General features: G+C 42.0%; 2 protein-coding genes across 13 annotated transcripts in view; one reads left to right on the top strand and one right to left on the bottom strand.

The window, feature by feature from the left end:
• Window positions 1-13,218, top strand: part of mark2 (microtubule affinity regulating kinase 2) — an 87,123-nt gene extending 73,905 nt beyond the window's left edge. For 3 of the 7 annotated variants that reach the window (XM_012953538.3, XM_031900123.1, XM_012953537.3), the window contains 4 exons: window positions 3,320-3,574; window positions 3,935-3,961; window positions 9,508-9,552; window positions 11,448-13,218. In XM_012953538.3, the coding sequence (XP_012808992.1) occupies window positions 3,320-3,574; window positions 3,935-3,961; window positions 9,508-9,552; window positions 11,448-11,805 (685 nt within the window). In that variant the 3' untranslated portion in view covers window positions 11,806-13,218. The remainder of the gene's footprint in view (window positions 1-3,319; window positions 3,575-3,934; window positions 3,962-9,507; window positions 9,553-11,447) is intronic. The other 4 variants (XM_031900125.1, XM_012953541.3, XM_031900124.1 and 1 more) reach the window with 3 other exon arrangements.
• Window positions 13,219-20,564: 7,346 nt separating this feature from the next.
• The window catches only part of rcor2 (REST corepressor 2), a 41,639-nt gene continuing 34,952 nt past the window's right edge, over window positions 20,565-27,251 (bottom strand). For 5 of the 6 annotated variants that reach the window (XM_012953532.2, XM_012953530.2, XM_012953531.3 and 2 more), the window contains 10 exons: window positions 26,151-26,231; window positions 26,007-26,059; window positions 25,108-25,269; window positions 24,765-24,883; window positions 24,531-24,600; window positions 24,132-24,362; window positions 23,649-23,726; window positions 23,482-23,539; window positions 22,662-22,888; window positions 20,565-22,403 (listed from right to left, as the gene is read on the bottom strand). In XM_012953532.2, the coding sequence (XP_012808986.1) occupies window positions 22,158-22,403; window positions 22,662-22,888; window positions 23,482-23,539; window positions 23,649-23,726; window positions 24,132-24,362; window positions 24,531-24,600; window positions 24,765-24,883; window positions 25,108-25,269; window positions 26,007-26,059; window positions 26,151-26,231 (1,325 nt within the window). In that variant the 3' untranslated portion in view covers window positions 20,565-22,157. The remainder of the gene's footprint in view (window positions 22,404-22,661; window positions 22,889-23,481; window positions 23,540-23,648; window positions 23,727-24,131; window positions 24,363-24,530; window positions 24,601-24,764; window positions 24,884-25,107; window positions 25,270-26,006; window positions 26,060-26,150; window positions 26,232-27,251) is intronic. The other variant, NM_001097354.1, reaches the window with a different exon arrangement.

Raw genomic sequence — 27,251 nt, 5'->3', positions numbered from 1 at the left:
CCCTTCTCCCCCCCCCCCCCAAAAAAAATGTTTGCCAATAAATTTACAAAAACATAATTCTAAACAACTTTCCCATATACATTTATTACAAATTTCAGTGGTTTAACAGTTATTTGTAAATGTAACAGCTATTACAATTACATTTGCTTAACTTCTGGTTATGACAATTTAAACAATGTTGCAAAAGTCAGTCTCCTCCAGCAAAGGTATGCCTTTTAATCAGCTGTCTTGTCTTACTGTTCCAAAGTCAGAGCCACCAGGGCAGAGAACAGAAAGGGACAGACAAACCACTGAAAATTTCTAATGAATTTATATTGCAAAGTTGCTCATGATAATTATTTTTTTTATTAGGTAAAATGTTACTTTTCTATTGACATGCCCTTCATTTTCAAGTATATGTTAGGGTTCACCAAACTATTTTTTTAACATTATTGTAGGTGTGAGCATATAGAACTCTTCATTCTACTTACTCACTGTACCAAGCATTTCAAAGTTCAGTATATAGAAAAAATATGGTTTTGTAAATCTATATATCTCAAGTACCGTAATAGTCAAAAGGGCCCTTTTAATTTTAGTGAGTGAATTTCTTCTCTAATTAAATTTCATCTCTAATTGGTTGCTGTGGGTTACTACGGGGGGCAGATTTGGGTGGTGTTTTTAAATAAACCACTCTGGGGATCCTTCGCCATCATTGGACATTTAAATCATAGGCAAGAGAGCCACTTGTCTTTGGCAATTGGCTCACACGTACAGTTAGAGGTCAAATGATGTGCAGTGAGGTGCAGGGGGTTGTTCAGATTTAAATTTGACATGAAGTCTAGGAAAGCAGAAGATAACACATATTTTGCTAGGTTAATGTTTAAGCAAGTCATTCCCCTTCCAAACAAGAAATCTACAGCTTTTGAATCAAAATGCTTTTTTTCTAGAATGATATATACAGTTCTCCTGAGATATACTGTGATCAGTTTATTGGCCTCCTATCTTACAAAAATGGTATTGTCACCACTTGGTTTTTAATCTGTAATAATTAAAAAGTACCTTGCAGTTAAAATTAACTAAACTACCATAATCAGTGTTAACTGCAAAACAGTCATATTGGTTTAAATTGTAATACAGGTATAGGACCCGTTATCCAGAATGCTCGGGACCAAGGGTATTCCAGATAAGGGGTCTTACCGTAATTTGGATCTCCATACCTTAAGTCTGCTAAAAAATCAATAAAATATTAATTAACCCCAATAGGATTGTTTTGGGATCAATTACAAAGTATTGTTTTATTACTACAGAGAAAAAGGAAACCAGTTTTAAAATTCTGAATTATTTGATTAAAATTGAGTCTATGGGAGATGAGCTTTCCGTAATTCGGAGCTTTCTGGATAATGGGTTTCCGGATAAGGGGTCTGATACCTGTACTTCCTTATACAGGGATATGCTTTCAGGTTAATGAAATAAAAAATCTAAAAAACTAAAAATAATGTCATGCCTGTATTATGAATAAAGTGTTGTTATAAGAAGGGTAACATTGATTGAACCTGTATAGTTTTTGCACATTTTCAAGAAAATATACCTCTCAGTAAGTAAGGTGGGTGCTGTAAAAAGGGTTCTCTGTAGGTGTTTTTGTTAAATTAAAGAACTAAAGCAATTAAGTAACAAAACATATTGTATATAGATACACCAAACACACTTTCAAAAGAATTCAGACCCTTTAAATCATACACATCATATGTGATATTTTAAAGCCCTACAGAAGACATTCTGGGAAGGTAACTCCGTATCGCTCCTCAAAGCACTTTTACTTTTTAAAAAAAATATATATATATTTTAATGTAAAGTCATACACTAAATCACAATTAATCAAATATGCAATTTGCATTAGTATTCACTCCTCCCACAGTAATATTTTGTATAGCCGCCTTTGCGTATGTACTGGCTTTGCACACTGGGAGTGAGTTTGGGCCATTCTCCCAGGCAGATTTGCTCCACGTTGTTAGGTTAGTCAGATGACATTTGTGCACCTCAAGTAGGCGTACCTTACTGCTGCGAGACGGCTTTTCATCAGCAGGGACTGAGCGTCCTGTTAAAATAGACAGAAGAATGGTTGGTGCACAGTACAGGTAATTGGTGCAAAATACAGGTAATTACTATAAGAGAACATGTTTCAGTCTGTTAAAGAAAAATGAGGCTTGAGGGAAAATTCATCTCTCAACAGAATAACTATCCCAAACAGAAGGCCAGGGTAACAACGTGAATGTCTACAATAGCCCAATCAAAGTGGTGATTTCAGTACAACTGAGAATCTGTTGCAATATTTGTTCACAAAAAATCATGTGGTTAGAATAAACATCCTGGAGCATATCTGCTAATAAAACAATGTCACATAAGAAAAAATATGTTTTAAGTTTCACTGCATTTAGTGTTGTACCTCAGTGTATAATTTCTTCAGAAGAATTTGTGTATAGCCAAAGTACCTTTGCAAAGTACCATGGTGTCTTTGTGTGTATAATATAATACACACACCTATGAGTGCAGTGCTTTTTCTTTTTATAGTTCTCTTTACCTGTACCCAGGACTGTTCAAACAAAAAATACCTGTCTCCTCAACTCAAGGATTTTGAAATGAAACACTTTTAACTATCCAGATTAGACCAGATTACCTGTAAAGGCTCATGGGACACAAGCAACTTGTACTACGTGTTTTTTTTTTTCTTTTGGTAGAAAGTCTGTGGAACAATTTATAATATAACTTCCCTATACATTATAATGAAACCCAGTCAGTTACTGAACTGTCAGTATTACTCTTTGCTTCAAAGCCACCATTACACCATTAATTGCCAGTTTATAAGCACTCCAGATGCTACTTATAGCTTCCAGTCAGTTTGTATAGAAGCTAAAATACAGTTAAAGCTGGCCATACACAGTGAAGTCTGCCACTTCGGCCACCTACATGTTGGGCTAAATCAAGCTGATCACTCAGTCACTTATCTCTTGAAAATCCAGCAATATGCATTTTGGAGCGACACAAGGATCAAAGAATCACAATGCTATTCATGCATTTTGTCACCTGTACTATAGGCGATCTTGGACAGAAGACAAATTGCCCAGGGTGCCATTACTCCTTTAAGGGGCTGCTGAATATTTCAGTAGATTTGATCTATTTTTCTAAAGGCTGCTTTATGGAGTGCAATATATCTATGTATATACATATAGTACTGCTGTGAAATTTAGTTCATTTATACTTTGGGAGGCATATGTTTATGTTTTATAGAATATATGTGTGGGACGTATTGTGATTTGTTATTTTTTTTTTATGTCCTCCACAGCACAGCCCCCCAGAGAGTGCCTGTAGCATCCCCCTCAGCTCACAACATAAGTAGTGCCGCAACAGAGCGGACCAACTTCCCTCGTGGTGTTTCCAGCCGCAGCACATTTCATGCTGGCCAGGTCCGCCAAGCTCGGGACCAACAGAACCTGGGATTTGGAAGCGTCTCACCTGCTTCTCCTTCTGGGAACAGCCAGGGGCGGAGGGGGGCTACTGGGAGCATATTTAGCAAATTCACATCCAAATTTGTGCGCAGGTAAGTGTGTGAAATCTTATTTACAATAAAAAAAGGATTGCAACAGGTTGGGGATTATGTATCATGTTACTTAAATGTTTTAAAGTTAGTATTTATTTTTTGTTCTGTAATTTTTGTGTGTTTATTTACATTGGGTCAGTTTTATGTTATTAATATGCAAAGCCAGTGCTTATTTATGTTGTTTGCTCCTGTACTTTCCACCAGTCATTAGCAAATGTTAATGTGGGGATTTGAACTCTGTCCAGCAGTGAAGGGGGTTAAATACAGGGCATGTATGTCATTTTAAGACATATTTTATTATTTTCTATTCCCCCTACTTACCTGTTTTTTTTTCTGTTTTCCTCCCATCCCTCTGTTTAGAAATCTGTCTTTCAGATTTCCAAGAAGGTAGGCATTGATTTCCCAACTATTCTTAAAACATATACGCCCTCCTTCCCATCTCTCTCTATCTCTCTCTCACCCTTTTGTTTCTCCCAGTTACTAACAGCTCCTGCCACATAATTTCCATGCTTTTCTCTGGGTTAATGTGTGTGTTTGTGGCTCAGTGCAGAGAACTGTGGCAGATAATGGTTTATTCACAAAATCTACAACATGCACTTTGTGCATTATGCTGTATAACACTCTGCCTCGTGTCTCTGACAGTCTCTTCTTGGGCATAGCAGTTTGTTTTTCAGTTTTCTGTACCTTTCCACTCTTTTGTGCTGTGATTGCTGAAGATTTTGTAGTTCTTTTTCATATTTCTCTTTGCACACTGCAGTTATTTTGTTCTTCCTTCAATGCAACGTCCTTAAGCATAAAGTACTCTGATGTGTAATTATCAGTGCAGCCTTGATACTGATGCACACATAGCCCAGTTATTATAAAGAGCTCTGTTTCTTCCATTTCTAATGTTCAGCAATACAAATATAGTTCACATTAAACACCAAAAGCCACTTGCATTCCATGTAATAATGACAACCAGATTTAATTTCTATTATGTTGTGAACACCGAAAAAGTAATTAGAATACAATATACTGTTGCCCTGCTCTGGAATTTTTTCTGTTATCTACTATGTAACCTGTGCCTTTTTTCCCCAGACTAAATGGCTGCCCCTGTGGCTACACAGCAGCTTGTTTATATAAACTAAAGTAATGTTTCTGAAGCAAACAAACCAGTTTTACATGAGTAGAGCAACAGAGCATCATATTTTAATTACTTTAAAGCACTTTTATCTTTTGTTGTTAGTTTTCCTTTAATTGGATGAGGACTTTCAACATAATTACATATTCTCAAGGGGAACAACATTTACACCTTTGCTCAACATATCAATGAATTGGGTTTATTTAGCTGAAATGGAAAGGAATACTGTCATGGGAAAACATGTTTCAAAACACATCAGTTAATAGAGCTTCTCCAGCAGAATCCTTGCATTGAAATCTGTTTTTCAAAAAAAACAAACAGATTTTATTTATATTTAATTTTAAAATTTTACATGGGTCTAGCCATATTCTTCATTTCCCAGGGTGCCACAGCCATGTGACTTGTGCTCTGATAAACTTCAGTCACACTTTACTGCTGAGCTGCAAGTTGGAGTGATATCACCCCCCTCCCAGCAGCCAATCAGCAGAACAATGGGAAGGGAGCAAGATAGCAGATCCCAGTAGGTATCAGAATAGCACTCAATAGTAAGAAATCCAAGTCCGGCTTGGGACTCCTCCAGTTACATGGGAGTAGGAGAAACAATAGGTTACCTGAAAGTTAATGTGTAGCGCTGGCTCCTTCTGAAAGCTCAGACTCAGGCACAATGCACTGAGATGGCCCCTACACACCAATATTACAACTAAAAAAATACATTAGTTGGTTCAAGAATAAAATGTTAGAGTCAATGATTTTTTATGTAAATAGTGTAATTTAGAAATAAAAAGTTCATAAAATCATGACAAAATCCCTTTAACTAAAACTAAACTTTTTTCCACTACGTGGCACACGTGGCTGTTTGCTATCTGCCGCTGAGTAGCAGCAATGGGAGCAGCAGGAAGGATTTTGGCTTTGTCCCACAATGCGTTTTCTCCATTGGCTGAGATGCCAGTTTTAGAGCCAGAAAAAGCACATTTGAGCATGCAAGAGCTACAAGGAAGCAATACTTATGGTGTCGCCTATTTAATAATGAATCGAGCCATTAAAGTCCCTTCAGGCAGTAACAACATTGAGCTATGGATGTGCCATAAATTAGTTTAAAGGGGCCACTATATCCCCGTGAGCTCAGTGAATAGGATGTTGTGCTGGACAATCTTTTTTTGCCTATTAAAAAAAAAAATAATACATAAAAAGTATATACAATTTTTGTTTTTTCTTGCACTAAACAAAACCTTTTATTTTCTTCCAGTTAGAAAATAAAATGCACAGTCGTTAATTAAATGAATTCCAGTAAGAAAATAAGTTACCGAATAGTCTGCAGATAAGCCTTCAGTATAATGAGCTGTTTAACACAAGCTGCTTTTTAGGAAATGGAGGAGTTTGTTTATACAGAGCACCGTGACATTTGAACAAATGATCCTGTATACAGGGAAAAGAAATGGGGATTCAGGAAAAACAAAACAAAGCAATCTATTTTGTACTTCCGTTTAGCAAAGGTGTATCCTGTCCCTTTGTGCATCTGAGCAGTGTATAAGAGCTCACGCAGTCTGCTATTGATTTCAGATTTTACAGGTGTGTTAAATCCAGGAGTCTTAATGCAAGGTTATACTGCTTACAAGTACATCAGTCTATAAAATGAAGTAACGCTGCTTTTTAGTGATTACAGTGTTACTGCACATCAGTTCTCTCCCCGCACTAAGCCTGCATTCAGATTAAACTGTTCAGGGCAGTGTCAGAGTAAATGCCCAGATAATAAGCTTGATAAAATTCCAACCCGTTATTTGTTGTAATGTGCTGCAGTGTTCCAAAGATTGTATCACTTTGTGGTGCTTGGCGCTCTCTGCCAGCTTTATGGGAAAGTACAGAGTGGGTCTTGTATTTTTATTTTACACACACCCTCCCAGGTCTTTGTATACCCCTTCATTATCATACTCGTCTCTCTGAAATGGCATCTGGACTTGTGCGAATTGAAGAGTCAACTGCTTATTCACGGCCGCTGCCTTACAGCATCGGAGAAACAATCGGGGCTATGTCCGCTACTGCAGCATATACCAACCGCTAACCTGGGACCTACGGGGGAATGTAAAAAAAAAAAAGGGTGGGAGGAGCTCAACTTGCCATTTCTTAAAGCATTCAAAGTATCCAATGTTGCTGTTGTTTGAATAGTCTAACACTGCTATGTCATATACACTAAAGGGTCATATATATACAGTGTTCATATAAATAAGCTCTTTGGCGACAGTGGAGAGGCAGCCATTGAACTTCCAGTAAAGCAGTAGGACCAACTTTGCATAACAGATACTAGTTAGAATGTAAAGTTTAAGTTCTTAACTGGTAATAAGGTTAAATGTCATTTGTGGCTCCACGTGCCTATTTAAAAACTTTTTTTTTTTTTTTTTTGTAAAATGGGACTGTAATATATATTATTTTGTGGCCAATGCCACATGGGGCGGATTCTCAGCCTGCAGATATATACAGGCTGAAAATTCACCCCTACATTGCAAAAAGCTTATTGATGTGCCTGAACCCAGAGCCCATTGGCCCATGTGCAGCAACACAGAGAGGAATTTGCCGTTTGGGCCAATCCGGGTACAGGCACAACAATCTGCTTTTTAAAGTGTAGGGGCAGAGTCTCAGCTTGCTCTTATCCACAGGCTGACAATCTACCTTGTATGGCACTGGCCTAAGGATAATGGCACACATCACATTTAAAGCTAATACTACAGCATGTGCCAGTAATTTCACTAGAATATGCCAATATAGCTGAGCAATTGCTGTTCTGGATATATAGCCATTAGAACTACCTGTATTAATCACTAGCCCTTGCCTTTTGTGTTAGTATGTTTCGCCATGTGAATTCTGACCTCGTTTGTAGTGTCTGCTTCTTTGCCTACTGATACAAATTTCCCAGGATGTACACCCCTTCACTGCTGGTTGCGCAGGCATTGCGTTTGGGCCACCATGAAAACATATTTCCCATCCCCCGTGATGACTAAGAGTAATGGCAATGGGGATCTTTCTGGTGCATTTTAAGCAACCTCAAAATTTTACTGCCAGAGCGCTCGAAGATCCGTTTTTAGGCAAATGGGGGGGAAACAGATTTCAGGTAATTTGACTTGTGGGTTATTACCATCAATTTTTGCCGTATCCATGAACTCCTGTTGTAATTCCATTGTATGCAAGGCCACTACCCGGTGCTTGTAAGGTGAGGGGAACATCAGACACCACTGGCTTTAGGCAGTCAGCAAACACTCACAGTTGTACTTGAGATCATGTCAGATCAGTGAAGTAACGAGGGGCCAGTTGGTCCTGATTTAAAACAAATGAGGGTGAAATTGACATGGACATATCCATATCATAGAGTACCAATGTATCAAATAATGGCAGGCTTAACCTCCCCCACAGAAACAATTCATTTCCTACAACACCCAGGACTGTTGTGTTTTGGGAGGTAAAATTGGCATATATTTATGCTATGATCATTTGTTCTGGGGTTATTATGAATCAAAAACACAATTCTCCGCTGTCACCATTTTTATTTTCCTAACTTCCTGTTCTCTGTTACTTGCCTTCCTCACGTGTGCAAGGTTTAGGAAAGCTTGCCAGCGTGACCCTGTCCATGTTAGGCCTCCCCTGGAACTCTGTATGGCCAAAGCCTTTACTGGGAGCAGACTGCAAACTTACATAGATAGAGAGGCATTAGGGCTTTCATACACATATGCAACTTTGGCAGTGGAATCAAGTGTGTGTTGGGGAACAAGCGAGTGGGATGGAGAGTTGGGATTACAACTGCACAAATATATACAAGTGGTTTGTGATGCAGCTTTTTAAAAGGCATTACTAGTACCATTAGTACTGGGTGGCAGTGACTTTTCTGCTGGGTATGTAATGATTAGGGACTTTCACTCTCCTTTATATCATGTAAGTATAAGTTCCAGTCTTTTTCAGAGACTGAAATTTAAAGTGTCATTCAAGCACAAAATATATCAAAGATCTGAGAAGCAGTCTGTATGTCTCACAACCAGGAGCTTGTATTCCAACTTTAGCTTAAGGTTTTAGCCTTGGCTTAGCAGCCATAAGCTTCCTTATCCACTCCATAGTCCTTTTTCAACAAGAAGCTGAAATGTACCATTTATATAAATATAAGATACTGTGTAGCCATGGGGGTCTCCATACTAATTGGGCTAATGCCACACAGGGCTGATTCTTGGCCAGTGGATAAGCGCAGGCCGAGAATCAGCCCCTATGCTGGCATACGCATTTCCCTGCCTCCTTGCGCCTGGAGGTACTGCATCAGTCTGGGTGCAGGCACATAAAGTGGAATTTGGCACTTTATAGTATTTAAAGTTGCTTGATAAAAGTGTTACGGTTTCTATCTTCTAGTTGTGTTGTGATTACTATTACTAATACTTGGACTGTCACCATTTTTCTTTGCATTTGTTTGCCATTGATATAGCATTTACAACCATGGTCACATATCATTGTACATGTAAGCCTTTAAGGCTCATTTACTAACACTGGTTACATTTATCTCCACTGTTCTAGCAGAAGGCTAACTAAAGCAAATTGCTTGTAGGTTGCAATGGATTTAATGTGCAGATTTGCCCAGTGTCAGTAAGTAGGCACCATTGTTTCTCCCAAGCAACTGGAAATGGGACTTTTCTCACGGTAGAAGAGCAGAGTCGGTGTTAAGTCCGATGGCAGAAGGGGGAGGGTGCAGAATCTGATAGTTGCCCCCCCCCCCTCCCCCAGGTATATAGGTGATTTGTACAATTTAGAGTTCACACACTGAAAATGTCTACCTCTCTCTTTTGAGGAATCCAAATGAACCAGAAGGGAAAGACCGAGTGGAGAGTACAAGGTGAGAGAGCCCTTCCCACTTTCCCTTTTCATATGCCCACTAAACCCCAATTCTCTCCATGACCATTTGTCTATACGTCCTTTAACCCACTGTAACCTTTATTGTGTTATGTACATGCCATTGCCATTGTGTACCCATTCCTGTTTCTTGTCTTGCTCATGGCTCCCATCCCCATTTTCTGTCCCCCATTTCACTTCCTTTGGGCTCTTTCTCGTTTTCTCTCTCTTCTTTTGGGCAGACCTCCTTTAGGTTCCCAGTCTAATTTGGCACTATAACAATAATTTGTCTAATCCATTTCTAATGTTTGCAGGCAGATACAGCTACAGAATAAAAGGGCCCTGTGCTGTATAATACAGGAACACTCAGTCGGCACCAACACAGGCTCCTGCATGGGCCCGGGTGCAGGCACACAGAGTGGATTTTGCCAAGGAAATGCTTGAGTATGCATTTTGGTGCCGAAATCCACTCCATGTGATGGTAGCTGGCTGATACAATAGCTCCGGGTCAGGCACTTCAGAAGTTGTTTAGGGCAGATCCTTGGCTTGCGTTTATCCAACTTGGGGGGCATTAGCCTTAGAGAGGCAGTGACAGCGCTGTTTTACCTTACAGTCTCTTCACAACAGTAAAGACATAATAGAGCACTAATACCCTGAAAGTCTTACTTTGGAAAGGGTAAGATAACAGATAACAAATTTTAAATCCAGGTATGGGGTTTGTTGTAGAAAATCCCATTATACAGAAATCTTAGAGATGGGACTGGGGGACTTGTGTCCCACTGGAGAATATGACTTTGAGCCCCAGTCTCCAGCAGCCACTCCCCAACCCACCACTAGTGCTAGCAAGGCTATGTAGATAGATGAGCCTGGGCCAACAAAGCAGACTGGGATTTCTCCCAGATGGCCAGTCTGACCATGCCCAAGATGCTGGAATGCCATTTAAGCAAATTATTCTTATATTTTAATGTTTCCTTTTTTCTCTATAACAATTAACAGTCACTTTTACTTGATCTCCTAACTGAGCTGTATAGGCCTCGGTATAGGAGGCAAAACAGGTCTTTGAAATGTTTTTTTTTTAGAAGCCTTAAGTTAATGGTACTGCAAATAATATAAAGCCTTTTGTCTGAAATCCCAAGCAAGACCAAGGCTATTTTTGGTATATGGCATTATTATCCCTTTGCCTATTGTCAGGGGCATTGAATGTTAAGCATCAAGTTTAATCTCCAAACCTTGCATTTGGGGCTACTAAAAGCTAAGGGAAGTGCTGAGTGTTACAGAACTACTGAATTAAACTAGTCTTAAAGGGGTTGTTCACCTTTAAATTACCTTTTAGTATCATGTAGAGAATAATATGCTAGAACAATTTGCATTTGATCTTAGTTTTGTACTATTTGTGGTTTTTGAATTATTTCGCTTTTTGTTCAGCAAATTTGGAATTTTTGCAATTCTAGCAGCTATCTGCAGGGCCGTATTTATACTACAGGCAGCCCCGGCCCTGTGCCTAGGGCGGTTTAATTAAACCCTGCTCCCCCAAAAAAATGAAGACCAGCTGAAAAGTTGCTAAGAATATCTCAATTCTGTGTAAGTTACTAAAGGTTAATTTGAGGGTGGACCACACTTAAAATATAATTTCACTGGGCAAGTGGCACCTCCAGGCCAGTGTTAGTTCCTGGGCACCCCTGTGCCTGTGTGCCGGGTACTTTGCACCTTGCACCCAACCTGTGCTTGTAATAAATGTGTATTGGTAGTGCCTAATGTTGAACTTGTTTGGATAGAAGTCAGTGTTTCAGAAGCTCACTACCTGAATAATGAAACAAATGTCTGTGTGAGGTGCAGCCTATTTATTCAGAACATGATTGTGCAGACTTTAGACTTTGCTTATACACCTTATTTTCTCAGGCCTCACCTCACAGTGCTAGACAAGGAGAAGGATAAAGAAGACCATCGGGACTCCAAGCCTCGCTCTCTGCGCTTCACCTGGAGCATGAAAACCACCAGCTCAATGGAGCCCAATGAGATGATGAGCGAGATCCGCAAAGTCCTGGATGCAAACAACTGCCAACATGAATCACAGGAAAAATATATGCTGCTCTGCGTCCACGGGACTCCTGGTCACGACAACTACGTGCAGTGGGAAATGGAGGTGTGCAAGCTTCCGCGTCTCTCTCTCAACGGTGTACGCTTCAAGCGCATCTCTGGCACCTCCATCGCATTTAAGAACATTGCTTCCAAAATAGCCAATGAGCTGAAACTTTAACATGGCTCTTTCTCTGTGAGGGAGAGAAACACAGGACTGCAAAAAGGCCCAGCCACTCCTCACACCCCTGCTCTCTTGTGGCACGAGATTGTAGGAAATTACTCCCTGCCGCCACGTTCTGGAAGTGGCCAATGCAGTGTGAGGAAGAAAGGAGAATTGCGGGGGGGGGTGGATTAACTGCTCCTTTCACCATAGAATTTGAGCATATTTTATTTGGAATAGATTTATAATTATTTTTTTTTTCTTTCCATTTTCTTCAGAGATTGGGGGCGGGACTCAAATTATATTCTAAACAGAGAAGTTGGCAGGGGGTGAGAAACAAAGCTAAGGCGTTTGCCCCCCCATTAAAATGTCAGCTGTGTGCTGCTGTTATCTCTGGTACAGATTAGAAATCACAGGCTGAGAGAGAGAAATTTCAAGGCTTGAGGGCAAGGATTTCATGAACCCTTTTTCAGTCCAGACCAGTTTCACTTTACATATTACAGAACTTTAAAGGCATGTCTTAGACACTGAAATAATAGCTCAGGGTGCCCATAATACATCGGTACAGAGATACGCAGGCGACATGGGAGGGAGTGTGTGTAGGTGACTGGATTTGTATGGAGGAAACCTTATGGGCAACTGATGTTTTATAAATAAATGAAAATGCAGGTTTCCTTTTATTTTATTTATTCCCATGGAAATTGAGCGTTTCAGATGCATCTGCAGGGCATAGTCAGCTCTTCCAATGAGTGCTTGGTACATGTGTGATAATACCCAGGTTCACACTCGCACTAGATAAATACCCTTTTCTTTTTAATTCACCTTTTAAATTTCTAATACTGAGATTTTAACTTCTTGCCGTGCCCAGAGTTTAATGTGGACTTTGTGAGTGGCACGCAGACCAATGCCACAGATATCTACAGCCTTTTATTCATAACAGCATGCCTGCACCTTGGCTTCTCTCCAGTGTTTCTATCCAGAAAGGTTTCCTTCTCCAACTCGGATCCTGCTGGCTTGTTCCAAGATTAAAGACTCTTCTCCTTTTTTCCTGCCACTTTTATAGAACTGTTTTTCATTTCTCTATATCAAGGTAAAATCCAAGGGCATCGATGGCAGTGGGAGCAGTTTTCCTGCAAATAGGGTTGAGTGTGCCATGGTATGTATGCTTAGCGCACAAGATATAGGGAGATATGAACCCCTCAGCTGCAGGAAGGGGACTGTAACTGTTGTATATATGTGTCTCGAGCCCTGCCTGCAGCGGAGGGGTACAGTAGTCACAGACACCCCAGATGCTGATCACTTGCTGGCATTATAGACTTTAGTTTGTATATTTTTTGTTTCTGTTTTTTTTCCCCTTCGTGTGAATGATTCAATCGCTGTTTGGAAAAAAAAAAAAATCAAGAAAAGCTTCATATAAATAATAGTGGTTTCTATTTTTCGGGTGGGTTGCAGTTTTATGTTTTTTTGTACCAAAGTACCTGTGTGATACTCAGATTCTGTAATACAGAAGAGTCTAATTTATAGATCTGTCACCAAATAAGCAGTTCTTTCCCCAAAATGCCCATCTTGATCTGATTGTAAATGCAAACCTTCAGGACAAGGGCCACATTAACAAACCAATGCAGTCCTTGCCCTGATGGAATTTTTAAACCTGTCCAGTCAGTATTTGGCCTACTATCGGCCCGATGTCAGCGGGCAGGCCCATTGGATGCCCCATATTTGGGCCACTAAACTGCCAACTTTGACTGGAAGGACAAGCTTTTATCAGCCCATGTATTACCACCTTAAGGCAGTGACCCCCAACCAGAAGCTTACAAGCAACATGTTGCTCACCGCCCAGTTAGATGTTGCAGTGACCTCAAAGCAGGTTCCGTTTTGTTATTCCTGGGTTGGAGGCCAATGCTATGGGCACACAAGTTACTCCAAGCAGAGCCTTCTGCCGGCTGGCAGTCTCCCAAATAGCCAAGCACAGTGTTTATTTGCCAGCCCCCAGGAACTTTGTTCATGCTTGTGTGGCTCAGCAGCACTTTTTACATCTGAGTGTGATTCACGGTTTAAAAAAAATAAAAAGATTAGGAACTCCTGGTCTAGAGACTATAATGCTATATATGCATTTTGTTTAAATGTTCTTCTTTATAAAAGTGAACCAATCCATTTATTCATATAGGAGTTATATGTCTGGACCACTTTTACTTCTATTTATTTTACTCTTCTCATCCAGTTTTCTCCTGTCGCCATAATAAAAAAAAAAATCTAATTGACTTATATAGCATCAGCAAATTCCAGTCATAATTTAACAAACAGGGGTCCCCCAGTACATTAACAAGCAAGTGGCAACAGCCGGTGCGCTCTAACTACAATAATAACAACAAGGGTTACATGCTATTATATTGATCATTTATGGGCAGTAACCTGTACAATGAAAGGTGCTGCCTATTGACTTTTAAAACTGCCATGACCCGCAACCTCAGTGAATTTCTGGGCCAATTTTCCCTTATCAGAGGGGATGCCATCTGTATAAAAGGCAGAAGTGGTCTCACCTTTCTGTGGGGGATCTGTGAGGTTTAGAAGGTTCAGATCTGCTACAAGTTAGTTCATGTGTTTGCATTCATGTGCGATGTATGGTTTGCACTGCCAGTCAGAAAGGCAACAGGTTCCTGGCATGTCGGGTACATACAGGTCAAATATCTAGTCACTGTCTACAGCATCTTGCAGCCGCTATTCTGGCCTACGTCCCCCCATGGTAATCATTCCCTTTAAACTTATATTTAGTGGCTGCTTGACAACCATAGCCGCTGCCTGTTCTCCCTGCGTGTGCAGATCATTGGTGCGCCAGAGCTGAGCAATGCTACGCCCAGTTAGAGTATATAGGGGGGAGCTATGTAAAAGCATTAGTGTTACTTCCACCATGATTGCTCCTCGCGGGACTAGAAGTGTTCATTAATATCTCAGCACATTAGGCATTTAATGGGGATGAAAAGCCTTTACATAAATGAAATATGCAGGAAGTGATCCCCTGGGCATTTTCAAAATTGTTTTTTTTTTTTTTTTGTCAATTTTGAAAAAGATTTAAAATTGTTTTCTGATAGCTGCAGCAGCCACTGAGGCTTTGTGCAGGGACAGGGGCTGAAGGGTTAATGGTCTACATAAGGGGAAGCCTTGATTCATAAATGCTTGTGTCACTGTGCTGTGTTCTGAATGTTGGGTGGCAGTGTCCCCAAGCCCAGCACAGTGTTGTGACATTATTTCTGTCTGTTACAGGGACACCAGATGTACATAGTGACAATGGGATTATACACAATGTGAATACTTGGTTGCTACTGTCGAACTCGGTGGTTCCCAAAATGGGGCTGGGCTCCCTTGGTAGGCAAAAACAGTAAAGGGGGGGGGCTAAAGTGAGAGATTTGGTGTGAATGTTCCGCCCTAAGCGGGGTAGCTGCTTCCCTTCACATCTTTATTTCTTATTTTAAAGGGAAAATATAATCCCCTTTCTGTCGTGAGTTTATTCAGACATAACCACAGACTAAAAGCCAACCATGATAGAATGTGTGTGTGCTCTGTAAGAGCAGTTCCCCACCCTGCTTAGGCTCACAGTGTAATGCAGTCTCTCCCTCACCTTGTTCCATTGGGAAGTTTCACTGCTTTCCATGGTGGGTGTGGAAAAAAGATTTTCTGGAAAGACATGTGGAAGGGCGCTGTGGCGTTGGTAACCCTCTCAAATTTGATTGGCACATTTACATTACGCTCTATGTATGCACTGACTTGAAAGGAGCTGGGTGAGGGAGGAATGATTAGGGTGCTAGCCACTACTAGCCACTACTACTAATCACTGCCACTAACTCATGCAATACACGGGGCTCAGCAAGCAGTACCCTGGCCTGGTGCCGTTTATTTCAAGAAAAGGTAGCAGGGAAGTGACTAGAATAACTAGGGGGCACCTCCCAGAGATTTGTACCTTTACATCTACTTTAAAGGAAAACTATACCCCCAGAATAAATACTAAACCAAACAATAGTTTAAATCATATTAAGTGATCTATTAAAGAATCTCACCAAACTGAAATATATATATATCAGTAAATATTGCCCTTTTACACCCTTTCTCTTGATCCACCATTTAGTGACAGGCTGTGTGCTCCCTCAGAGATCACATGACCAGAAATAATGCAGCTTTATCTGTAACCGGAAGTAGTGTGGGAGTAAAAGGCAGAACTCTGTCCATTCATTGGCTGATGGGGCCTAGCATGTATGTGTGCCTTGGCTTGTTTGTGTGCACTGCGAGTCCTATGATCCCAGGAGGCGGCCCTTAATTCTTAAAATGGAAATTTTCTGTTTAGGAGTACCCAATAGCACATACTACTAAAAAAAAACCTATATTTTTATAAAAATGGTTTATTTAGATGAAGCAGGGTTTACATATGAGCTTGTTTATGCAATATATTTTTTAGAGAGACTTGTTTGGGGGAGTAGTTTCCCTTTAAGGAGGGACCGCCAGAAAGTGAACATTGCCTATACCAATATGTCTGTAAGGCCAGCGGCACACGGGGAGATTAGTTGCCCGCAATAAATCTGCTGTAATGAAGATTTGTTGCGGGCCGACTAATCTCCCCGTGTGCCGCTGCCCATAAGGAATACAAGTTCTGCCCCCCCCCCCAGACATGTTCAGTTCAGGGATCTGAGTACAAACATCTTCCCACGACTGCACTTCCAGCTGTGGGACATAGTGGGCCCAATTTTGGTGGAAGAACACTTGTTTTATCTGTTATAGGAAAGGCTGGTCACCTCCCCACACTGCCCTTCAGTTGGGTTACTGGATGCAGATATTAGAAGATCAGCTGTGTATCGATGTGTCGGCCCTCCAGCGACTCAATGCTGCTGCTAAATAGCCCCCATATTTGCATTGCATTCTACAGATGTACAGTCTTCCCATTAAGTTAAGGGGTTCTTAATAATATATATGCATTTTTTACTTTTGTAAAGATATATGATCTAGTTCCCTGTATACCAACAGGCAGCCTCAGCCAGCTGTAACCAAAAAAATGTCAGCAGCTGCTGATTGTGCTGCCGCCACAGAGAATGCACATCCAGTGGCCATATACTTGCTTCCGATTGGCTCCTGTTGCACATGGGAGATTCTGCAGTAGGAGACCAATCAGATTACTTCAGAATTGAAGCAGGGGCTGTCTGTGGTAACAGAGGAAACCAGACTGATAGATATTTGCTAATAGCAGGCTTTTAGCTCGGTGAAAACAGGGTTAACTGAAACCAGGAAGTGCCTAGAAAATGCCTAGTTAGTTATGGTGGCACACTGAGCCTTCAGCTGAACTGACAGCCTGCCTAGCAGTGTAAAACTTCAAATATCGCACAAACCACTTGAAACAGAAAATGAATATAATTACTATAGTGCCCATAGCACCACCCTGAATAAGTTTATAGCAAATTTATTTTTGGGGGTTTAGATCCCCTTTAATGGGATGGCTATATATTTCCTCTGTCAGACAAATGTGAGTTAATAGGATTGTAACATTTATGATCTGAGGGAAAAAAAAATTAGATTGTAAATCTTCATCTCTTCCTGGTTCTGATGCAAATTGCTGCTTTGATCCATATCCTTCTTTATCCAGAACCCCTTAGGCAGCGAGGTGAGGTCTGAACTTGCACTTCTGGGATCAGCGCTTGACACAGGAGCCGTGTGACAAATTTGTGGTTTTTAGTTCTAATGGAAAAAGTTGTTTTTTTTTTTTCCTCCAAACTGAACTCTTCCCCCCTCCCACCTCCTTTAATAAACCAGCTTAAGTGTTCAAAAGAAGATAGTGAGCTCTGAGTAAACAACCCCCTTCCTACCCTAAGCTGCAGCCATTGAGAGAAAGAGCAGCTCATTATACAGAGGGCTTCTCTGCTTGGCATGAACAGGATGTGTTGCATAATAATAAATTGGAATCTCCTTGCTGTGGGATTTCATGAAAAAAAAAAAAAAAAAATGTCCCAGAACCATAGAATGGGTTCAGGTTTCTGTATTGTACACCAGGTGTCACAGTTCTGGATATAGCCTGCACTTTATAGAGATGCACCGATGTGAGGACCTATTTATTAGGGAGGCACCAACTCCAACATTCCATTCGGGATTTGCCCAAACAGGACTTTTTGCAGGATTCCTCAGGAACTTGGCACATGATTCTGCTAATCTTTCCCTTATCGTGGGGCGCTGGGCTTGTACATGCAATATATGCAGCAGTCACCTCAGTTTAGTAAAGTTGGAGTGGCTATCAGTTCTACCTACAGTGGCTTGCAAAAGTATTCGGCCCCTTTGAACTTTTCCACATTTTGTCACATTACAGCCACAAACATGAATCAATTTTATTGGAATTCCACGTGAAAGACCAATACAAAGTGGTGTACATGTGAGAAGTGGAACGAAAATCATACATGATTCCAAACATTTTTTACAAATAAATAACTGCAAAGTGGGGTGTGCGTAATTATTCAGCCCCCTTTGGTCTGAGTGCAGTCAGTTGCCCATAGACATTGCCTGATGAGTGCTAATGACTAAATAGAGTGCACCTGTGTGTAACCTAATGTCAGTACAAATACAGCTGCTCTGTGACGGCCTCAGAGGTTGTCTAAGAGAATATTGGGAGCAACAACACCATGAAGTCCAAAGAACACACCAGACAGGTCAGGGATAAAGTTATTGAGAAATTTAAAGCAGGCTTAGGCTACAAAAAGATTTCCAAAGCCTTGAACATCCCACGGAGCAGTGTTCAAGCGATCATTCAGAAATGGAAGGAGTATGGCACAACTGTAAACCTACCAAGACAAGGCCGTCCACCTAAACTCACAGGCCGAACAAGGAGAGCGCTGATCAGAAATGCAGCCAAGAGGCCCATGGTGACTCTGGACGAGCTGCAGAGATCTACAGCTCAGGTGGGGGAATCTGTCCATAGGACAACTATTTGTCGTGCACTGCACAAAGTTGGCCTTTATGGAAGAGTGGCAAGAAGAAAGCCATTGTTAACAGAAAACCATAAGAAGTCCCATTTGCAGTTTGCCACAAGCCATGTGGGGGACACAGCAAACATGTGGAAGAAGGTGCTCTGGTCAGATGAGACCAAAATGGAACTTTTTAGCCAAAATGCAAAACGCTATGTGTGGCGGAAAACTAACACTGCACATCACTCTGAACACACCATCCCCACTGTCACATATGGTGGTGGCAGCATCATGCTCTGGGGGGGCTTCTCTTCAGCAGGGACAGGGAAGCTGCTCAGAGTTGATGGGAAGATGGATGGAGCCAAATACAGGGCAATCTTGGAAGAAAACCTCTTGGAGTCTGCAAAAGACTTGAGACTGGGACGGAGGTTCACCTTCCAGCAGGACAACAACCCTAAACATAAAGCCAGGGCAACAATGGAATGGTTTAAAACAAAACATATCCATGTGTTAGAATGGCCCAGTCACAGTCCAGATCTAAATCCAATGGAGAATCTGTGGCAAGATCTGAAAACTGCTGTTCACAAACGCTGTCCATCTAATGTGACTGAGCTGGAGCTGTTTTGCAAAGAAGAATGGGCAAGGATTTCAGTCTCTAGATGTGCAAAGCTGGTAGAGACATACCCTAAAAGACTGGCAGCTGGAATTGCAGCAAAAGGTGGTTCTACAAAGTATTGACTCAGGGGGCTGAATAATTACGCACACCCCACTTTGCAGTTATTTATTTGTAAAAAATGTTTGCAATCATGTATGATTTTCCTTCCACTTCTCACGTGTACACCACTTTGTATTGGTCTTTCACGTGGAATTCCAATAAAATTGATGTGACAAAATGTGGAAAAGTTCAAGGGGGCCGAATACTTTTGCAAGCCACTGTATAAGGCAGGGGGCTCAAACTCAATTTACCTGGGGGCCGCAGGAGGCAAAGTCAGGATGAGGCTGGGCCGCATAAGGGATTTCACAAAAAAATTGGCTTTCAAGGGATAATGCAAGGCACGGCGGGCGGGAGCTGCTGATTGCGGAAATGACGTTATGCCATCATAACAGTTATTATGGGAAGACGTTCTGTGTGCACAATTAGCTGCTAAGGAGCTAATTGTGCACACAGAACGTCTTCCCATAATAACTGTTATGATGGCATAACGTCATTTCCGCAATCAGCAGCTCCCGCCCGCCGTGCCTTGCATTATCCATTGAATCGCAATAAAAATCGCGATCCATTCATTGCTTTTGAGAAGGCGTTGGTGCGGGCCACAAAATACTGTACCGAGGGCCGCGAGTTTGAGACCCCTGGTATAAGGGAAACCTAACAATCCAGTAACCAATGGAGCAGCCTTTGCTTTCCGTGCAGCAACAACACCAGACCAGCAATGGCTGATACCTGAGCTGGAGATGGGATTAATCGCCATTTGTACTCCCTGAAGTCATTAACAAGCAGCACCAGTAACCCATTTATGAACCAATATTTTTTTAAAAAAAAAGAACATGCTAAGTTGCTGGGGAGAGATCCAATTTGTTTGACACCCCACTGTGACCCTTATAACTTACCTTCTACCCCAGGCCTGCAGGGCCCTTTCCTGCCTTTCCCTGTCATCTTGCCCCAAGTCTCCCCTCTGTAACTTGAAGAACGTGCAGTTCAGAACCTTTCTGTTATGTCTGAACTTACTCAGGGGACCCCTGTGGGCAAGATACAATGCCCTGCTTAAATATAGCAAAGTCTTCATTGCAAAGCTGTTTCCTACACTTAATCTGGGACCCCTGAGAAAAAGAATCAGTAAACACCTAAGATTTGGGAAAAAAACTCATTTTATTAATTATTGATAGTTAAAAAGTCACTACTACATCACCGGACAGTGTCCCACGCCACACAGCACAGTCACTTACTGACAGTCTAATGTATGCAACAAACATGAACAAACACTTCCATCACCAGCTCTTACCCCGACAGAGCGAGCATTGTAATAAGGGTATAGCACCATCTACAGAATGGAATCCAATAGTGTTAGAAGTTCCTTGGTCCCATAGCTTAATGAGGGGCAGGCGTATTCCTATCCACAGTATCATCAGTACATACACATATGGAGATCTACCATTGGAGGGTGCTGTTGTAACAGATGTAGGCTGAACGAAGAAAGGAGCCCAGTTGAGGCCCTATTACTGCAGATATTCTATCTGGCCAATCTAGTGGATTTTGTACATACGGTTTAACCTGTTGCCTAATCACGCCGCTCCCAGGGAAGGATCTCTTGATATTGAAGGAACAGTTGGGCTGCAGTCTGTCCTTTGGATAAAATACTTTGATTTGCAAACTTCCTGCCCAGTATTGCTCTTGGTTAGTCACATGAATCTGAAATGACCCATTTTGCCATAAAGCTCCAGTGAGCAAGTCCATTGGTATAGTACGGCCGTCCATGAAGAGAGTTGCTGCGCAGGAGGTATGCGGAGGAAACCACACAGTAACACAATATGCAATTATATGATAAAACTGACACTGATGACCAACCTGCAGTCGCCAGGAGATGTTGAACTACTTTTCCCTGCTATGAATTGTAGTCCAACAGCCACAGGGGCAAAAGGATAAGCATCACTACTACACACAGACAGGTCTGCCATTTGGAAAGCCTTGTTAATGCTACAAATCATTGGTCAGCGATATCATCTTTCTGACTCCTGCACCCTGCTCAGTTTTCATGACGTTTATTCTTAAAAGGCCTGTAGCATTTCCTAGATGTAAGGGCATAAGTTAAAGAAAGGTTTGGATTCACAGTCATTTCCTGCCATAGTGGCAGACTAAGAAATTCTCTTATCAGTGCTGTCCTGTGAAATAAACAGACATTGGACTCTGTTAGCTTTAAACAGTACTCTGTGCCACAAGAAAGAAAGAAAAGTTCTCAAGAGAGATTCCCCATTTGTAAACTATATAGTACATGTGCGTGCATCAGCTCCCCTACTCACACTCGCCAAGTCCCATTAGTGTAGCCATAGTCAATGGCTGCCATCTACTGTGCATTGCCAAGGCAGCCAATACATTTTGTAACTACCACAGACCAACAGCAGAGGGCACACTGTTACTTTCCTTTCCCCACTGAATGCCTTTACAGTTTATTCATTTAAAAAACGACTGCACAGTGAGGAATGAAGTGCGTAGGGCAACATAAAGGTATGAATTCTCTTCCTCCAGTACAGACTTACCTATAAAGTAACACTGATAAAAGCATTTTGCACGCACACCCGTGGCTGCCATGTGTTCACTTAACCCATGCACATTCTGGCAGATGCAATGCTATGCAGAAGTCCAGTTATTAAATATTTTCAGTGTTGTCCTCCCATAAATACCCCAACCCTCAAAAAATATCCATAGGAGATAACTGAATCAGTTCCTCAAGAGAAAGTCGACTCAGCATGACTTCCCACCAAGGCCGGAGGAGCACGGGGGCTCTGCCGAGGGGCAGGACGTACAAGTGGAGGAGGACGGGGCTGCAGGAGGCGTCCGGGCTGGAGTGGAGGGGGCTGACGGTGCAGCGTGGGAGCAGAAGGAATAGCCGGGCGCAGAAGCGGTGGGGGGAGCGAGAGTGCAGCAGCAGGAGGTGCAGGCTGGGAGGAAGATGATACGGAGGTTATCTGCACCTGTGGAAGACATGTCAAATTACAAACAATGTAACTTCAATTCATACACCCTGGAAACCAAGTTCAGGCTTATTCACTATAACTACAGGGAATGAGCAAAATCTATGCAACATATTTAAAAAAAAAAAAAAAAAAAAAAAATCTTCTAAACTGATATTATGTACTATTCCACAAGGCCATGGAGAATGAAGAGAAGTAGAAGACATCCTTTAAGAAAGAGTTCTGAAGAAGAGACAACTGGAACACCGTACTCCTCACCTCATCATCCTCCTCACTTGGAGTCTGAGATGAACCTGAAGTCTTATTGCTAATGTCAGTGGATGCCGGGGAAGGGCTGTGCTCCTGTTCAGCCTCCCACTCCTGGAGCACCTCTTCCAAATTAAAGCGCCTACGGTAACTAATGAAGAAAGTCTTCACCTGAGATGGTGTTTTATTGCCAAGAACCTCCGAGATGGCCTGGAAATCCTTTCCGTATTTTCTCACCGCTAGAAGAGAGCGAAACAACTGATGAGAGAGATGTACTACATGTAGCGCCTCAGCTATTACAACTAAGTCATCTCATCAACATCCTCCCTAGAACCCATTATCAGAGTACCATTACACTTCCCATACTACAGGACTGTCCATCAAGAGGACTGCAGGTCAGTTGGGGTCCACCAAAATATTATTATGGTCCAAGCTTGCCCCCGGGTTCCAGTCTATTGTGATATCCACTATTAGCCAGTGGCCACCAAGGATCCCATCAGTGTCTCTCTGGTGCAGGAGTTTTTACACATTTGGGGTTCAGGCCCCCCAGTCACAGCTCAAAGTTTTTTGTGCCCCCTTAGCTCAATACAAAGTCACAAATATATGCAACCATGGTTGTGTATGTATCTCACTTATAATGGCAGGGATATTTCAAACAGTTACACATTCGTCTGCACAGTTCATGCCAATAGGCAAGCAGGCTGGGTACCAATGGCTGCCTTAAGGTATAATGGACACTTTATGTAATCATGTGACCATATGGAATTGATGTTATGTGTCTACAAAGGTAAATCTGAATGTCTGGGATTCGTGTTACCCTTTAAATACACACCTTGCACAGCCAGGAGTTGTTCGTCTGTAGTCCAACGGGCATTCAGCTTAATGTTCAACTACAACACAAGGTATTCAGCTCAGAGTCAGAGAGGAGGTTGGCAGAGATGGGGCTTGCAGAGATCACATGATGGATAAGGAATTCATACATAAGGTTTAGCCTCTTACCTCTGGGGGTCTCATCTCACTGATTCCTCCCTCGAGGCTCTCCTTTAAGCTACTATTCATCTGTTTGATATTTTGAACCTGAAACAGAGAAGGAAAATAAATGTATCAAGCTGATACCCATCATGGGGCTCATTTATAAACACTGCTGAAATTTGCACCAGGGCAGTTACCCATTGCAACCAATCAAATGTGTACTTTCATTGTTCAACCTGCAGGTGGCTAAAAAAAAAAAAAGCTAATCACTGATTGGTTACTGCCCGGGGCAAATTTTGCCAGTGTTTATAAATGAGCCCAAAGACTTTATAGACATGCTCTTCTCAGCTGTAAAGGCCTAAGGAATACTGGATGGGCTTGTTATAAGGGAAGCACCAACTCCTGCTGTCACTCAGCCCTTCCAGTCAGATATGATAAATGAAATGTGTTCATTCCCAGTCAGTTTCCCACTTCTCCCTATACAAAGCATCACCTATCCTCTCTTCTGACCTGGCGTTTCAGTGAGATAAGTTGTGTCTCCAGCTGGCACAAGGCAATTGCTGGCATTTCTGAGCTGGCACACACAGCTGAAACGTCACTTTTGTTGAGGTGTATGCCTTTGGGGGGCCTTCGGCGGGAACGCAGGGGGTGGTGTCTGTACTGAGAGACTAATGGTTCCTTTCTGACTGGTCCGGTTTTCCCGCCCAATACTCCTGAGACAGATTTCTGGGTGTCGGGGGCCTATAAAGAAACAGAAAAGCCAAGACTAAAGAGAATGTTAAGAGATGGGTGCCCTGCAAGATACAGAATGCAGGGGGTTCATAGAAGAATCCATTACAATACAATACAATAAAGGAAAGATGGTAAAGTCTGGAAACATTTATAAGGATTAAAAAAAATAAGACTCACCTCTCTCTTTGTCTCTGTAACATCTGTTTCGTTTTCACACATCTTGTTCGGCTCCTCTGTGTCGTCCATGCTAAGGGAATAAGTGAGCACATTAGCAATGGGTCCAGAGTCCCCTTAACTAAAGATACAGAGCTTGGTCTTGTGCTTGTGTCAGTCTGCCTTGTTTAATCCAATACTGTATATTTTGTGATCCCTATGCTGCTAAACCTATTGGCCCCCTTAGTTCCTTCTTACCCTTCCTCCCTTTTGGTTTGCAGCCGCCGAGCCTGCCTGTCCATAACACTGGTTCTGCTGCGAGTCTTCTTCCAAGAGTAGTAATACTTCACCAGACTGGGGATCAGCTTATCAGGGAGCTGGGGGGCAGGGAACAAAGAAATAGCAAATTGAAACTATTGGAAAAAAAAATAAGGTTTGTTTACCCCTAACTCATTTGTAGCATAAATACAGAAAGGTCTTGGGATAGACAGCCAAATCAATTTAAAGAGCAAACTAGCTAAAGAGAAGCAGGCTAAGATAAAATGCTCACATGATTAGAAACAGAAATAAGTGGTCCCCCATGGAAGCCACTGCCACTCACCATTTGCTGGATGCGCTGGAAGCATTTTCCATGGAAGCTGAATGCCTGCTCAAAGAGAACCTTGTCTTCCACACTCCATTCTTCAGGGAAAGGAGTAAAATTCGCCAGGTCAGCGAGGGAACGCTCCACATCGTGCTTGTGCCACAGCAGCATCCCCAGTGCCTGCCAGCAGAGAGGATATGTGAGATAAATGGGTAATCACTGAAAAGGCTACAGAGAAATCTAATGGGCTAATTTAGCAGCAGAGGAGGGTATGGGACACTTCTATACTGTACGGCTCAATGCATATATTAGACAGTTCCTCAGTTTTACATGACATATCTTAAAGACAACACCGTCAAATGGTAATAAATTGGGAGGCCAAAATCCTATTCCCTGGCTAGTGGGCCCTCTGAGTAGCCAGATTATGAATTTAGGCCAGCTTTGCTCTGGGAAGCCTGTGTTTGATTTTTATGCTCCTCAAGCAATAACATTTAGATTAAAACTTAAAAAGCACCTATTCTATTTTCTCAAGAATTTCACACTGTATTGCTTTGCCCCCTGCACTGGGAGCAACACATCCGGCAGCCCTGCTGGGGCACACACACGTGCATAAGAAGCAAGTGTCCCAACTCAATCAATATTTGTCACCCCATGTCATGCACATACTGAATGAGCCAGGACACTCATGTATGCCAGCACTGCATGTGCCCCAGGCTTGAGCTCCATGGGCAAATGCACAAATATTCCAACACCAGCACTGTCTGAAGCTAGGGCTACATAAAACCAGGCTGGACTGGAACATGACTAGTACATCTGGATGCTCCTCCATCATTTAACTGAAAATAACTGCAGGTAAATGTTCTACACTCCTACAGGCAAGCAAAGTTATTCTGTCCTTTCATTGTGAGCCCTCTCACCTGCTCCACATTGTATCCATGCTTCTCTTTAGCCATAGTGATGTATTCATTCACTGAGGGAGGGAAAGAAGTGCCAGGTTTAGTTTGCGGCAGAGAAGAAGTCACGAGAACAAAGGCAACATAAACAGCACTAAATAAACTTACACTTTGCATCAGAAACAAACTGACTGGGCGACCAAACCAACATTCCCTTTAATTCCACGTTGCTGGATGGAGATGAATACTCTGAAAAAGAGAAAGAAACTTCTATGGATAAAGTATTTACCTGGGCAGGCAAACCTATCACTTTCCAGTTGCTCAGGGCTATGTCTCCCAGCATCCCCTGAAAGCCTTAGGAAGCCCTGGCATGTAGGAACAGCAACTGAATGGCTATAGTTTTACTCCCATGTCATAAGTAAACAAACTGAATTCTGGGAATCAGAATTGACAACATGAAGTGACACTTTGGCCAAACACAGTAACCAAAAAAGCAGATCATTGCTTGATTTGGCCAGTAGTGGGCCAAACTGAGCTAACCCCATTGTCTGGCCTCTGGCCAACAGTCAGATAACATATGGGCCCCATGCAGAAGCTGCATCCACAGCTCAACGCATTCCTCACACAGTAGGACTTCCCAGTCTTCCCAATCAATCTGTCTGTTAACTGAAGTTGTTGCTTTGGCCCAATAAACAGGCCAATATGCTGCAGCTAAGTCAGCAGCCAATCGTGGTTTGTGTATGACCAGAATAATTTGATTACATTGTGCATAATGCCCTTGCCTCTGGAAATGTATCTAGACAGAAGAGATACTGATGAAGGGCTTAGGTTTAATGATGTCTGGAGCCTCATTCATGGTTAGCCTGGCCTGCTAGTGTACCAGGGATCTCCTAGAGGGGCCCCAGGGATGCCATTTGGTATCACTTTCTCCTCCTAAAAGTCAGATTCTCTGGTGTAGGAGGCCCAGGCTGACTTTGTATATAAATAGCTTTCATTCTGAATAGTATAAAATACTAAACAATACAATATTAAGCCTAATATAAATGAAGCATTAAAGAATTGTGAGCCCTATCCACACCCAAGAAGATATAATGAGCTCTCTGTGTGCTCCAGAAGACATGGGAAGATTGGTGAACAAATAATGGCACTTTACTAAGGTGGCTAAACCCCCAGATTGCATTCCAATTACCCCTAAGAGTGAGGTCCCCTATACCATTATCCTTATTTGACCATAGATCCCAGTGAACCAGTAAAAGGGACTTATGGCAC

This window comes from Xenopus tropicalis, chromosome 4, assembly GCF_000004195.4.
Source record: "Xenopus tropicalis strain Nigerian chromosome 4, UCB_Xtro_10.0, whole genome shotgun sequence".
In the NCBI taxonomy this organism is placed as follows: domain Eukaryota; kingdom Metazoa; phylum Chordata; class Amphibia; order Anura; family Pipidae; genus Xenopus; species Xenopus tropicalis.
This window is presented reverse-complemented; position numbering and strand designations above follow the sequence as displayed.